Genomic DNA, 13,620 nt, shown 5'->3' on the forward strand with positions numbered 1-13,620 from the left:
CCTTGATTGTATCACAAGCAGTGAAACTGAGAAAAATGACAGCCCTGGTTAAAGCTGCCATATTTGGTTATGTGTGCTAAGAGGCACAGGCTCTGTGGTGGCTGGGTTGGCGGCGTGGGGAGGAGAAAGGGGTGAGAAATCACTTGCCACTGGAGCTACATGGAAATTAAAATGAAATGTCATCGCATTCGGAGGAGCCCAGGGTGTGGAGACAACTCCTCGGCGAGGAAGAGGCTCATTTGTGGTTATTTATTAGGCTCCATCTCATCTGAGCCGTGATTAACAGACGTCAGCTGCAATTTTTGACATTGCAGAGGTGGTTTTTGGGGTGGGGAGAAGAAGGCTGTGGGGCTGCTCTGCAAACCACATCCTTAAAGGAAAACCAGAACTGTCTGGTTGAACAAATATTTACCAGTTTGAGAAGTCAGCGGGCACAGAGCTCTCAGGCAGCCTCCTCAAGCTGAGCGGGAGAGGTCTGGAGGAAGAGGTACCAAGGGCTGGAGAGGGAAGGGGGGGCTCTGAGCTTCCCTATGGGGATCCCCCCTCTCCTGGGGAGGGCACGAGCCCTGGGTGCCCCTCTGAGTCCCTCATGTCCCCAGTGCAGCCAGCTGGGGCTCACTGTGGGGTGACCTGACCTGGGAGATGTCTTTGCAACCCTGCCTGGGTCCCTGGGCAGCTCCTCTGCTGGGATCCAAGCCGGGTGTGGAGCAGCCGAAGGCGTGCTGACAGCAGGGGATATTCCCAAACCCCTCTGGAGCCTGTACCTGTGAATCCTGCTCCGTTTGGTGAATGCCTGATGGGCAGGCTGCAGCATGGCTGGGCTGTGCTCCTCTGGTGGCAGCAGATGCTCCCCTGCCCTGAAGAACTGCCACCCTAAATAGAAGTGTCAGACGATCCCACAGAGCTCCCCAAGGCAGCAGCAAAGGCCTCTGAGGGGAAGATCCTGTGCAAAGCCTGCACCAGCATTCCTGCCTTTCCTCTGGAGGGAGGAGTGCTGCTCAGGGAATGCTGCTCAGGGAACTGCTGAAGGTTGTGGTGCAGATCTGAGGCAGGACATGCACAGAATGGTTTGGGTTGGAAGGGACCTTAGAGATCATCCAACCCTTTTTCACAGGCAGGGACACCTTCCACTATCCCAGAGCTCCATCCAGCCTGGCCTTGGATGCTTCCAGGGATGGGGCAGCCACAGCTTCTCTGGGAAATCCATTCCAGGGCCTCCCTACCCTCACAGGGAAGAATTCCTTCCTAATATAACACAGTATTTAATCACCAAATCCGATTGTAATCCTAGGAAACACTGGCAGAGAAAGGCCCTGGCTCCACAAGGCAGCAGCTGATGTGAAAACCCAACTGAGGTGGGGAAGGGACAATTCCAGCTGATTTCCAGGAGCTGGAAGAGTCAACCCCCTTTTATTTTGTGATCAGCTAAGTCATTGATCCTAAGTTCTGCACGTACCAGAGGAACCAGAATTTTAACTAGATTTTAATTACTTGTTTGCTCTTGGCAGGAGCCACTCAGCACAGAGATAGATGCGTGAATTTGTTTCTGTTCATCCCCAACGCTGCATCCTTAACAGGATGGAGAGGGGGCTGGGAGAGGCAGCTTGAATGGTTTATTCCTTCTGGCTGCTATTGTTGGGCTGACAGAAACCGAGGCACTGTCACTCACGTCACACTCGACACCGAGCAGAGCGCGTTTCCAAAATGCACATTGGGAATAACGAGGCTGCAAAAGGAGCTGGCCTCCTGTGACACTGGGGTTTGGGAGTAACTGGGGAAAATCCGGCCTCTCCTGAGCTTCAGGGAGACGATAAAACAATGGAGAATGCAAATAAAAGAGGATCTGTGGGAATTTAAGACAAGTTTGGCTAAGCAAAGACACACCACCATGTACATGCTTGCACACACCAATCCCTTGGGAATGTTCCCAGCTGTTTTGATTCAGAAAAATCTGTGCCCCACTCCTGGAAGTGCTTAAGGCCAGGTTGGACGGGGCTTGGAGCAACCTGGGATAGGGGAAGGGGTCCCTGCCCATGGCAAGGGGTGGTGGCACTGGATGAGCTTTAAGGTCCTTCCAACCCAAACTATTCCAGCATCCTGTGATTCTACAACTGTGCTGGGAGCACCGCTGAGGTTAAGAAGCTTTCCTTGGGCTACAGGGGCTGCTGATTTTAGGGTGAACAATGAGGAGGCTGAGAGCAGAGAGGCAGAGCCCAGCCAGGGCGAGGAGCTGACTGCCCATGCTGAGCTCAGCCTGGCACCCTGCCTGCCCCGGGCACTCCAGGAGGGACATTTTCCCCTGGGGTCAGGAAAGCAGAGGGCTGATCTCTGCTGTAGAGCATTTCCAGGAGGTGACAGCAAAGAAAGCAACCCAGGATTCCTCCCTGATGTGATTCTTGGGTGAGAGAAGGCAGCAAGAGAGCAAAGCTGAGATCAGGAACACGGCCTAATCTGCACCCACAGATATCCCAGCTCAGCCTCCCAGATAGTCTTTCCACTAAATCCAACTGGATGGTGACTCCAAACCAGCATTCTGCAATTGTGGGAGCACCCAGCCACGCTGCTGGGCTGCTGCACCCCTCCAGCCAAGCCTGCCCTCAGCACCCCTCACCCAGTGGCCTTAAAGCCTCTTAAAGCCACTTAAAGCCATTCTAAAACCATCCTGCGACCCCCACTGTGCCAAAAAAACCCCATCATGTGCCCTGGGAGGAGTGAGGAGAGAAGCCAAAGGCTGGGGGGTTGGACAGGAGCGGAATTCACCAATCCTGACACACGGCAGAAGGACAGAGAAAAGCAGGAAATAAAGGTCGAGCACATTTGCGTTTAAATGAGAAACCAAAATATTTCTACGAGTCGTTCATTATTCTCCTATAACCAGGCAGGTTTGCATGCAAATAATGGAGGGACATAAATGGCTCTAAAACCAGGCTCTTACCATGTGAACTCGGTAGAGAATGCTAATTCCCAGAGTCATGAAGGGCTTGGAGAAATCAATCACCTTCTCCCGCTCCGCCGTGATCGTCAGCCCTGCCACGGCCAGATCGGCTTTCTGGAGAGAAGGGACAGTGGCAAAGGTCAGAATCCTGGGGAAGCAGCAAACCTGGGGCCACACAGGACACCTGCTCCTGCAGGGGGGTGTCCCACCTGCCCGGGCCATCGCTGTGGAAACAGCAGGAGCTTTGCTGGTGGCCTCCACTGGCTCCCCACACCCCCCTGCCCGGCTGGGTTTCACACAAGCCCTGCTCAAACACACCCCAAAGTTTAGCCCACCCTGTGCTCTGGAGCATTCTCTCCATTTTTCCTTCCCTTTCCCCGTTTTTCCTTCCCTCTCAGGCTGGAGCAGCACCAGAACAGCAGCTCCTTCCCCTGAGTGCTCACAGCCTGCTTGCCATTTTTATTCATTTAATGCATTAAAACCTGGAGCCATAAACCAATAAATATTATATTAATGTATAGAAAATACAACCTCTCCCTTCCCTGTTGAACACATCTGTTCAGGTACAAACAAGCACCACAGGTAGGTGACAAAGCAGCGTCCTCACCCCTGTCCTCTGAGCCATGGAGTTCACAAACCTGCCCAGACTTCCAGAACTAAAGATTAGTCTCAAAAAAAATAAAATAAAATAAAATTCAGAGGCTTGGCATTAAAGTTTGCAGATTGACTTGCAAAGCAAATGAGATTAGGGGGAGAAAAAAATAAAAATAACTTCTTCCCATGTTAATACCCTTGTAATATAGATAAGGGATTTGAATTTTAAATATTATTTTTATTACTTTAGCTCTTTTAATGTCTGTAATTGCTTTCAGTAAAAATGAAACCTCCACTCCCTTATCCATTTGTTTCTCTGCTTTGCAGGGAGATGATTATGCATGTGGAAAAAGAGAAGATGGGAAGGGAAAGAAAAGCTATTTGCACTTTTTGTCCCTAAATTTGACAAGGTCTGTGCAGATGCCAAGGCACCACCAGGCCTGATGGGGATCCTGGGAAAGGCTGGGATCGCAAGAAGGAGGAGCAGCACTGCTGGAAGCAGGAGAGGGAGAAGAAGGGAAGGGAAGGGAAGGGAAGGGAAGGGAAGGGAAGGGAAGGGAAGGGAAGGGAAGGGAAGGGAAGGGAAGGGAAGGGAAGGGAAGGGAAGGGAAGGGAAGGGAAGGGAAGGGAAGGGAAGGGAAGGGAAGGGAAGGGAAGGGAAGGGAAGGGGAAGGGAAGGGAAGGGAAGGGAAGGGAAGGGAAGGGAAGGGAAGGGAAGGGAAGGGAAGGGAAGGGAAGGGAAGGGAAGGGAAGGAAGGGAAGGGAAGGGAAGGGAAGGGAAGGGAAGGGAAGGGAAGGGAAGGGAAGGGAAGGGAAGGGAAGGGAAGGGAAGGTACCCAGGAGCCCAGGAAAGGGTCATGGAGAAGGTGACACTTCACAGGCCATGCAGGGCTGCTTGGACATGCTCAGCACCAGGTTTTTTGTTTCCAAGCAGCTCTTACAGATTCCTAAGAGGTTCAGGCTGGAATGAATTATGAGCTGAGGAGAATTTCTGCATAGCCAGACATTTACCCAGAGGCTTTTAAAAGACACCAATAATCCAAACGTGGTGTGCGAGCAGTTGAGCCCTGGGTAAACACCAGCAGATTACTAAAATGGGATCAGCTCATCTCTGGAACGTGGCATGTGGAGAATTTTATCTACAAGGAAAGCCTAAAGCTCCCTGAACCTCTCTTGTCTCTACTTAAAAGGTTTGTAGGTACCACTGTCCCAGGGAGAGCTCTCCCAGCAAAGCCCCCCGGTGCAGACACAGCTTAGTCTGAATTCTTCTCCCAGTTCTCCAAACTGAACACAATTCCACCAGCAAAGCCACAGACTAAAAGAGAGGGTAAAAATGCCACGTCAGGAGTGTTTCATGGCAAAGCTTCCAGGAAATTTTCATTTCGGGGGCAAATACAGAAGTGCTGATGGAAGGAGCAGCTCTGTCCCCACGTTTACCCACCTTTGGGGTCCTGACCATTCCCTGGGGAGAAGCAACATCTTGGTTGTTCCCTGAACATCTCGGGGTTGCTGAACGTAGGCAGCAGCACCTTGAAATGCTCTTCCCTACACAAAACACGACAAAATCCATCCCCCTCCCTGTGCCCAGGGAGCACAGACACAGCACAGCCTTCCCTGGGCACTCTGACTTTGTGCCCAGCTCCCTTCTCTCATCTCCAGCGGCTTCTGCCATTCCACCAGAGTTATTCCTTCTGCTCACTCCCTGCCAACTTTTTAGGACTCCTGCCACATCCGAACTTTCTGCAGCAGAGCCCCAGCTCCTCATCACTCTTCTCTTCTCTCTGCAGGCTCAGTCATGCAAGTTAAGAGCTGATCTCCGATAGCAGGAAACTTTGATCTGGCAATGGCATGCAAAGAATTCTCTGCCTGAATTTCATCCATTTCATGCTTTCAGCTCTGCTTCCTGACAAAACTTCTTGTGATTCACCGAGCTCAGTGGAGCTCTGCAGACCTGAGTCCCCTCCAGCCTCCCCCACCTGAGCACAGGTAGGTGTTGGGATTTTCTGGGCTAAGGGATGCCCTGGGGGAGGAGAAATGGATTTTGCCTTGTGCCCCTGCACTCTGTCCACATCTGGGCTCTGGGGAGAGGGAAAAACAGGAGGCAAAGAGGGGGGAAAGAGGGGTTTGTTTTCATCCTCCCAGCACAGTTGCAGCTATAAATGTCGGCGTGAAATAGGCTTTGAAAATGACCCAGAGCTTTTTGGGAGCGGAGACAGCCGCTTCTCTTGACAAAACACCGCCTAAACAAGGCCAAACCCTCGCTAGGTGAGAGGAAACCCAGGTGGGCTGGCGTGCCAGACAAAAGCTGCCAGCACCGCCACCCTACCTGGCATTCCCGTGGGCTCTGCCTGCATCGGGGCTCTGGAAAGGACATTAAACACGGGGGCTGAGCCGGGCTCCCGAGGAGGAACAACAATTAAGCATCCTTCAGGAGCAAATTGCAGGGACTGCCAGTCCAGAGGCGGCTTCCACCCCCTCTCCACGGGGCTGGCAGGGCTCAGCTCAGTGCTAATGGTGATGAATGGAGCCTGACGTCAGCCCCAGCCCGGAGAGCATCCCAGCAAAGCCTCCCACGGCATGGGATAGCAGGAACCAGCCGGGAGAACAGCCCAGCTCCGGCCCCACAGCGATTCCCAGCCCTCCGCTGGGCTGCGGGGACACAGCGCAGGGAGAAGGTGCCAGCGGAGCTGTGTCTGTGTCAAACACCTGGAAAACAAGCCAGGACAGCTCTGGGAGCACAGGGCTGGGATCTCTTTCAGGAGCAGGAGTCCCTCGCTTGAACAGCTCCTTGGATGCCGCATCCCCTGGGTGCGCGTGACAGCGGTGTTGTCACCAGCGCTGCCCACGGAGCCCTGGCAGCGTGACCAGAGGCAGAAAAACCTTTTTCTACCCTGTCCCTGTGCTCAAAAAGCCTCCCAGAAAGGTGAAATTGCTGTTCAAGCTCCAGGAGCCACCTGGCTGCCAGGTATTACCCGACTGCAGAGCCAGCAGCACCAGCACGGGGTTGTTGCCCCGCGGGGAACCCACCCAGCTGGAGGTGACCCTGCTCCCTGCAGGATCATCTCCAGAGGTTTTCTGCTGTTCCACACAACTCCATGAAGCTCAAATGCCTATTCCTGCATTTAAAGGCAGGAGGGTCACTCCAAACAGGTGTTTGGGGATTTTTTAAGGACAAATGTGGGTTCTGCTGTATCGGAAGTGACAGCCTGCAAACCCCGGAGGCTGCAGCTCTCCCTGCAGGCCACAGCCCGGGATGGGTGACCAGCACTCAGTGCAGATGTCAGCCTCGAGTCTGCCCTCGCCCACCCTGCCTCAGCTGGACTCTCTCTGTGGCTGGGAGGACAAAGCCTGTGCCAGGTGTTCACTCTGCCCACGGCAAAGCCAGCTGAGGTGAAGCACCAGGAATGGGGACCCAAAGCACAGAGGGACAGCAGTGAGACCAGCCCAGCTCACCCCACCCTGTGTTTGATGTCTCAGCAGCGCTTTGCAGACCGCTCTGCCCATCCCCTCGCCGTGGTTGCACAAAAACCCACAGCTCCTCCCTTCCCAGCCTCTCCTAGAGCCCCCTTGTCACAGCTGCCACCACGACAGCCTGCAAACCCCCCTCCCGCTGCCTCCCTCACCCACACTCAGCTCTTCTCTCCACACACCAACACCCACCAGGACTCTGCCAGTTCTGGAGAGTTTTCTCCTCCCTTTCCCCTTCCTGCCGCTCTCCAGCTTTGGAGCAGCTGAAGGGAAAGCAGCACTCGTCCTCCAGCAAGGAAAACCAGCACCCCAAAGCTTTAAGGGGTTTCCTGTTCTTGGTGTTGCTGCTCCTGAGGCTGGACAAGATGGACAACTTCACGTCCCTCACTTTACAAAGAGCTTTGGTCACCACTGATCCTGGCCAGATTCAAGGCAGGAGAGCAAAGGCCAGGGTGGTGGGACAAGGCCAAGGCTGTCATGTTGCTGTGAAAATACATCCCTTGGTCTGTGCCGTGCCAAAGGATTCATTTCAGCTCGAGGATGAGCTGGAGAGAGAGAGAAGGGGAAGTGCAGACACCATCAGGGACTCTGAGCCAGAGCTGCACTGCAGCAGCAAGGAGCAGGATGTAATTCTTCCAGCCCAAATGCCCTTTAAGTCTCTGATGCCAGAAAGCAGGAGATGGGAAGATTTTCTGTTCTCCCTTGTTTGTTTGTCTGTGCCAGAGCCAGGAAGGCTGACAGGGAGAGCGACTTTGCTGCCCTGCTCGCTCCAGGAACGAGCAGGGTGCTCAATCTCCCTGCCCTGCGTGCTCAGAGGGACAAATTAGCCCAGGCTCGTCTGGGTTGGTGACATCCTTCACTACAGAATGGGCTTGAGGGACCCTTCATCAGGAACTGGAGTGACAGGACAAGGGGGAGAGGCTTCAAATCGAGAGAGAGGAGGATGAAATATTGGGAAGGAATCCTTCCCTGTGAAGCGGGGGGGGGGGGGGAGGGGCGGTCTGGGATGGAATTCCCAGAGAAGTTGTGACCGCCCCATCCCTGGAAGCGTCCAAAGCCAGGCTGGATGAGGCTTGAAGCAGCTTGGGACAGTGGAAGGTGTAAATGGGGTTGGAACTAAATCCCCATTCTGTGATTCTGAGTCCTTCCAAGTGGTTTCTCCCAAGCCAAACCTCCATGAGCTGATCACAAACTGTACAGGATTCCCAAGCCAGCCCATTCCCTCTCTTCCTTACCTCCCAGTCTGTTTTGTGAGCAGGTCAATAAGACATGTACTGGTGAATTTGGGTCAACAGCAAATTTATGTTAGCACAGCATCCTGCTCAGTCATAGCACGGCGCACAATTAGCTGTAATGGAATTCCCAGCGCTTAAGAATAAATCAATAGCTGGTTAATTTAGAAGCAATAGAAAGAAACATTTTTTTTCCCAAATAGCCTAGAGTTGCTCTGAGAAGATTCCGTGCCACAGAGGGATTACGGGGAAAGTGTTGCATGGAGCTGGGTAAGTCTGTGACCTTTTGGTCCTGCACATTATTGAGCGTGAGTTAAACCTAATTTTCTGGTGGCTGATCAGGGTCATGGAGAAATCACTTTCCTACAGTGATATTGTGCTGGACAGAGGAAAAGCTTTCATTCTGGGAAGGATTTGGGACTTTTTTGAGAGGTTTGTGCCCCAACTGATCCCCTCTCTGTCCTAAAGGAGCAGAGTGCCCAAGGGATAAATCCACTGAAAGAGGAACATGTGCACCCAGCACAGATCTGCTGGATCCCGCGGGACAGGGATGAACAAGGGGCTGGAATCAAGGACAAACTCCCTTGGGGACTGACTGTCAAGGATGGAGAGGAGCCCCTTGGACAGTGAAAAGCCCTCAAAAAACAACACCCCAGGCAGTGCTGAATAAACTCAACACCAAGCACACACAGCTCTGCCCTGGCTGACCTGAGCCCAGTCCCTGGGATTGATCAAAAACTTGCTGAAACCATTATTAAAAACTCTCAGGGATATAGGGAGAACAACAGACAAAGCTGTTTCTCTTCTCCAATTTGTGATCCAGCCTCACAGGCTCTGACAGCTCTGCCCTGCAGAAGCAGAAGTAAAAATCCTCCTAAATAAGGCTCAAGCTGCAGAAGAAACAAATGGTTTCTCTGTGAAGATGAAGTTAAAACACTCTTCACTGGAGAAAAACAACCCTCCAGAAGGTCCCATTTAATGAAGAGGCACTGCCAAGGTTAGTAGGCCAAAAGTTTGATGGCTGCTCCCTGCCTTTGATCAGATGCTGCGCTCGGCTCCTTCCCTCCTGCCTCCCCAAAGGAATGTTGCAGGAGTGTAATTGTGTGTGTGTACACACACACAGACACAAGGATGGATAAAAACGATGCCAATAGCCTGGAGCATTTGCAAACAGCCTCACAGAAGCTCTTTTAAAAGAGCAGATGGAGGTGGGATCTCAGCTGGTGTCGAGAGCGACTGCTCTGGGAAGGGTGACCCAGGAGACAGGGAGGCAGCTCAGGAGAGTCTCCAGTCTGTTCAGTGCCCTGTCTGTGACCCTCTGAAAACCCCAAATCCCTCCCTCTTTCAGAAAAAGAGTTGTCCCAGCTGACCTCAAACACTGAGTTGAAACTCCTAAGGTGGGATGAGCATCACCCTTCGCCATGTGGGGAAGAAGCAGAAGGTGCCAGTGGGCATCTTTGAGAGATCATGGAACCATTAAAGACCACAGAATCATGGAAAACACCTCCAAAATCCTCCAGTCCAACCTTCAACCTAATTCCACTGTGCCCAATAAACCACAGAGTGAAGCTACGCTCATTTTCCAGGGAGGAAAGATCTGGCAGGAGCCTCAGAGCCCAGCCTGGAGCCACAGGGGATGGATTTGGACCCTTGTCCTCCTGCTCTGTCCTCCTGCTCTGCAGAAGGCAAATGACTCAGGGTCTTCTCTCCCACAGGGGGGGGATTATCACCAAACCACGTCACCGTGGATTTGTCACCAGCTGGGAAAGTGTCACTGGGCTCTCACAGGCACATCAGTAATGACAAGGCAGGGTAGAAATCAGTGAGGAGGTATTAGCTTAAATAGCATCAATCTCACTGTTAGCTGGGGCTAAGCCTATTTTCCTAAGGATCTCAGAGCATTTTCCGAGCTGTATTTAAGCTTCAGGAAGCCTGGGAAGGAACACAGAGGAAAACAAAGAGCAGGGAGGAGGGGGTCCAGGCTGGCTGAGCCCAAGTGTACGCAGAATTATTGTTAAACCCAGCAAAATAATTCAGTTTTCAGCTTTTCTGCTGGGCAGCAGCTCCACAGAGCAGAGCAGTGAAAAGAACTCAAGCCATGCACTTCAAGGAAATAGAAAATGTTCTTCTCCAAAAGCAGCACCGAGTTAAGCAGCTGAACTGAATCTGCCAAAACTTTTCTAGGCTGAAATGGTATTCTTCCTTGCCTCCTTCCCAGTCTGGTTTTGTAAATGTTTTCAGCTTGTACCAAGCCCTGCCAGAGTCTGTGCATTTTCCTGTTGCAAGTTTTCATTAATAATTAACTCTGCAACGAGTTCTTATATAGAATCCCAGAGTTCAGGTCTCCTTTCCAACAAAGTGAGCACCCCTGAGAGCATCCCACGGCCCTGTTCTTGCTCTGACTTCTTCCCACACCGTCACACCACCCCAAGAAACACATTTTCCACCGGCAGAACACATTAAGTGGAAATCCTCTGCTCCAAGCCTCCCACATGGACTAAAACCCCATCCATCCTCATCCTCCCGGAGCACTTCACGAAGCACCGGGCTTTGCAGCGCCAAATCCCAGCGGAGCAGAGTTAAAAAGAGCAGCTAATCCACTTACCCGAGCTATCAGCTCCCCGACCATCCCTGTCCAGGTGCCGTTGGCCTCGGGGACTCCGTAGACGCCGTCCCCAACCAGGTGGATTTTGTAGTTGAAGCGCAGGATCTCCGCCAGCTCCTTCAGCATGTCCACGCAGAAGCCCTCGTAGCGGTCGTTGCCTTCCAGCTCCTGGTGGTTCCACTTCAGCATTAAGTAAGGGTTTTCCTGCAGTGAAACTGGGCAGCTGTCATTCCCATCTTAGCCGAGGCGTCCCGCCAGCATGGAGCAGGGAGGGCAGCGCCAGAGGCTCACAGGGTGGGTTGATTGGGAAGAAACCTTCAGAAACATCTAGTTCCAACCCCAAAAAGCACATCCCAGCCCAATGAATGCCCCTCAGCCTGGATATGGGAGGCTTGGGAGCTCAGGTGGTGCCAAGCTCTCAGAGCTGTCTCCACACTGGCCTCTGCTGTGGGGGGGTGCAGCAGATTTATCCCAGTTTAGGACATGAAGCAGAGCTAAGGGATCATGATTTGGGAGCTGGTTCCAGCTGGGAAGTGCCAGGGCAGCCCAGTGACTGCTCCAAGTCATGGCAGGACATCCAGACCTCAATCTCTCCTGGCACAGAGCCACTTCTCCAGTCTGTCTCCTTTTCAACAAACTTTGTGGGGCAAGAGGAGACAGTCAGGAGTTTGGGTGTCTTTAAAGAAGGAGCAAAAACATCACTGGACAGGCAGCACCTGGAAGGAGAACCTACTGAACACAGACAGTGGTGCCTGTGGATGTGAAATTCTCATAAAAATCGTGCCCATCTTGGCCAATATTTATAATTTTATGGGTAGAAGGGGCAAATGTCCCTTCCCACTCCACAGGCCAAACAAGAGCCCAGTTCCAAGCTGGATGCAGAATGGCAGCGTGTCCCCATCCCAGCCCTGCCCCCAGCTGCCTCTGAATCATCAAACACCATTTCCACACAACATCGACTTGAGCTTAATTACTCTGCCAGGAATTGTTCCCCGTGCTGTAATTAGAGATTTGCTCTCCTCTCCTTTGTGGAGTCAGCGTGGAAATGCCACAGGGTGGGGGGTAGGACCAGGGAGCGATATTCCAGCTGACCCCACCCCTGAGGGCTGAGCTGGCCGGGAGCTGATGGGAACTGCAGGTGCCCCCCTCCCTTACCAGGATGGTGGTGACAATGAGCGTGGTGTTGAAGAGGCTGTCGGATATGTTGGAGGAGAAGATCCTGTTGTCCATGCTGAGCCCTTCAGAGACGTGCCAGTGGCCAATCTGGAGAGAGAAACAGCACAATAAGGGGATTTATAGGGCGAGTCACTGCCCATATGGCTCTGGTGAGGGACAACCCCGGAGCTGGCCTGTTTAGGGATGCTCCATTACCTTCACAACGCACCCCAGAACGGGTCAGCAGAGAGATTAACCCGCTGTGCACACCCCACCTGCTCTGCAGTGCCACCAACCTGGCCCTGTGCTGCCTTCCCACGCGTCCTCCCTGCAGAGCCCTGAGCGGGGACAACGCTGTGAGCTGGGCAGCTCCCTGGGAGCCACACAGCCTTGTGTGCTGTCCCCAAATGCCACCAAATGGGTCCATCTTAGCCAGAAATCCCCAACCTGCGGGTTTGTCCCTGCCAGCGTGGTGCTGGGAGCCTCTGCCATGCACCTTGGTGGCAGGTGATGGGACAAAGCCACCTTCTCAGTAGTGCTGCTCCACGACTCATGTCCTCTTCCAGCTCCTAACTACCACAATTAAGCACTTCCCAATCCTTTGATTCAGGCTCATCACACCCAACAGCTCCACCGACAGCTCGATTTACCCATCCAAGCATCATCATGGCTGCAGCAAACCCAGATTCCCAGCGTGGATGGCAGGGACCAGTCCTCCCAGCGCTGGGGAGGACAGCAGGACTCAGCTGTGACACAACTGCCTTCAGCCAGGGGGGAGGAATATTCCACAAAACCTAATTTTAACTTCAAGAGCCTAATCTCCCTCCCTCAGAGCTCTGGGCAGGGAGATCAGCACCTCCAGCAGCTCGCTCAGAGCATGCAAATTAAACTCTTGCTCTCTTATTGTCCTTAAAAGAGCCTCTGCTTTTCCTCCTCTGCTTTTCCTCGTGGATACTCGTGGCTGATGGAGGCCAGATCCCTCTGAACCCCCTTCTCCTCCTTTTTCTCCTCTGTCCCATCAGGTTCCAGCACTCTGCTGGCGTCCTCTGACACCTCTGTAGTGGGGTGCTGTGGCCCTGAGAGGTAGCAGGTGACCCTAAAGGTGCTGGGGGTCTTCAGAGCTCCTCCAGAGCAAATCCATGCCCAGCTCCCTCCTGTGACACTGGGACTGAGGCAGGCTATCCTCTCACTGTCAGGGTGGGAGGAATTAATTGATTTTCCCTTCTGTCACTGAGTAATCTTGTTAGGTCCGGGGGGGGAAGGTGGTTTGGAGCCCTGGAATTGTCTCTGTGCCTGCTCTCAGCACCACTTGGCCTCTGGTGTGACCAGCGGCTTGAGGACTTGGGGCTCACCTGGATCTGAGCCCAGCACAGACACCCTCACAGACTGGATCCCTCTGGGTGTTGAGGGAAGGGCCAAGTCCTTTCCTCTCCCAGGTATAGGTGCAAATCCAGCCCAAGTGACCGACAAGCCACAGTGGGAATCTGTGAGGAGTCCCAAATCCAGCCTCCTCAAGGCACAAGGAGCAGTGGGAAGGGCAAGCAGGACAGCTTTGCACTCGGAAGCATCAAAGCCCAGCTCCTGGCCCTGCACAGACACCCCAACAATCCCAGCCTGTGCGTCCCTGAGAG

The 13,620-nt window shown here is 53.1% G+C and overlaps 1 protein-coding gene across 1 annotated transcript in view; it reads right to left on the bottom strand.

Moving 5' to 3' along the window:
- GRIK4 (glutamate ionotropic receptor kainate type subunit 4) overlaps positions 1–13,620 on the bottom strand; it is a 173,126-nt gene that overhangs the window by 14,893 nt on the left and 144,613 nt on the right. The window contains exons 11-13 of the mRNA XM_048328833.1: positions 11,990–12,097; positions 10,835–11,038; positions 2,936–3,049 (exon numbers count right to left, since the gene is read on the bottom strand). Of these exons, the coding sequence (XP_048184790.1) occupies positions 2,936–3,049; positions 10,835–11,038; positions 11,990–12,097 (426 nt within the window). The remainder of the gene's footprint in view (positions 1–2,935; positions 3,050–10,834; positions 11,039–11,989; positions 12,098–13,620) is intronic.

This window comes from Corvus hawaiiensis, chromosome 25 (genome assembly GCF_020740725.1).
Source record: "Corvus hawaiiensis isolate bCorHaw1 chromosome 25, bCorHaw1.pri.cur, whole genome shotgun sequence".
Classification (NCBI taxonomy): Eukaryota; Metazoa; Chordata; class Aves; order Passeriformes; family Corvidae; genus Corvus; species Corvus hawaiiensis.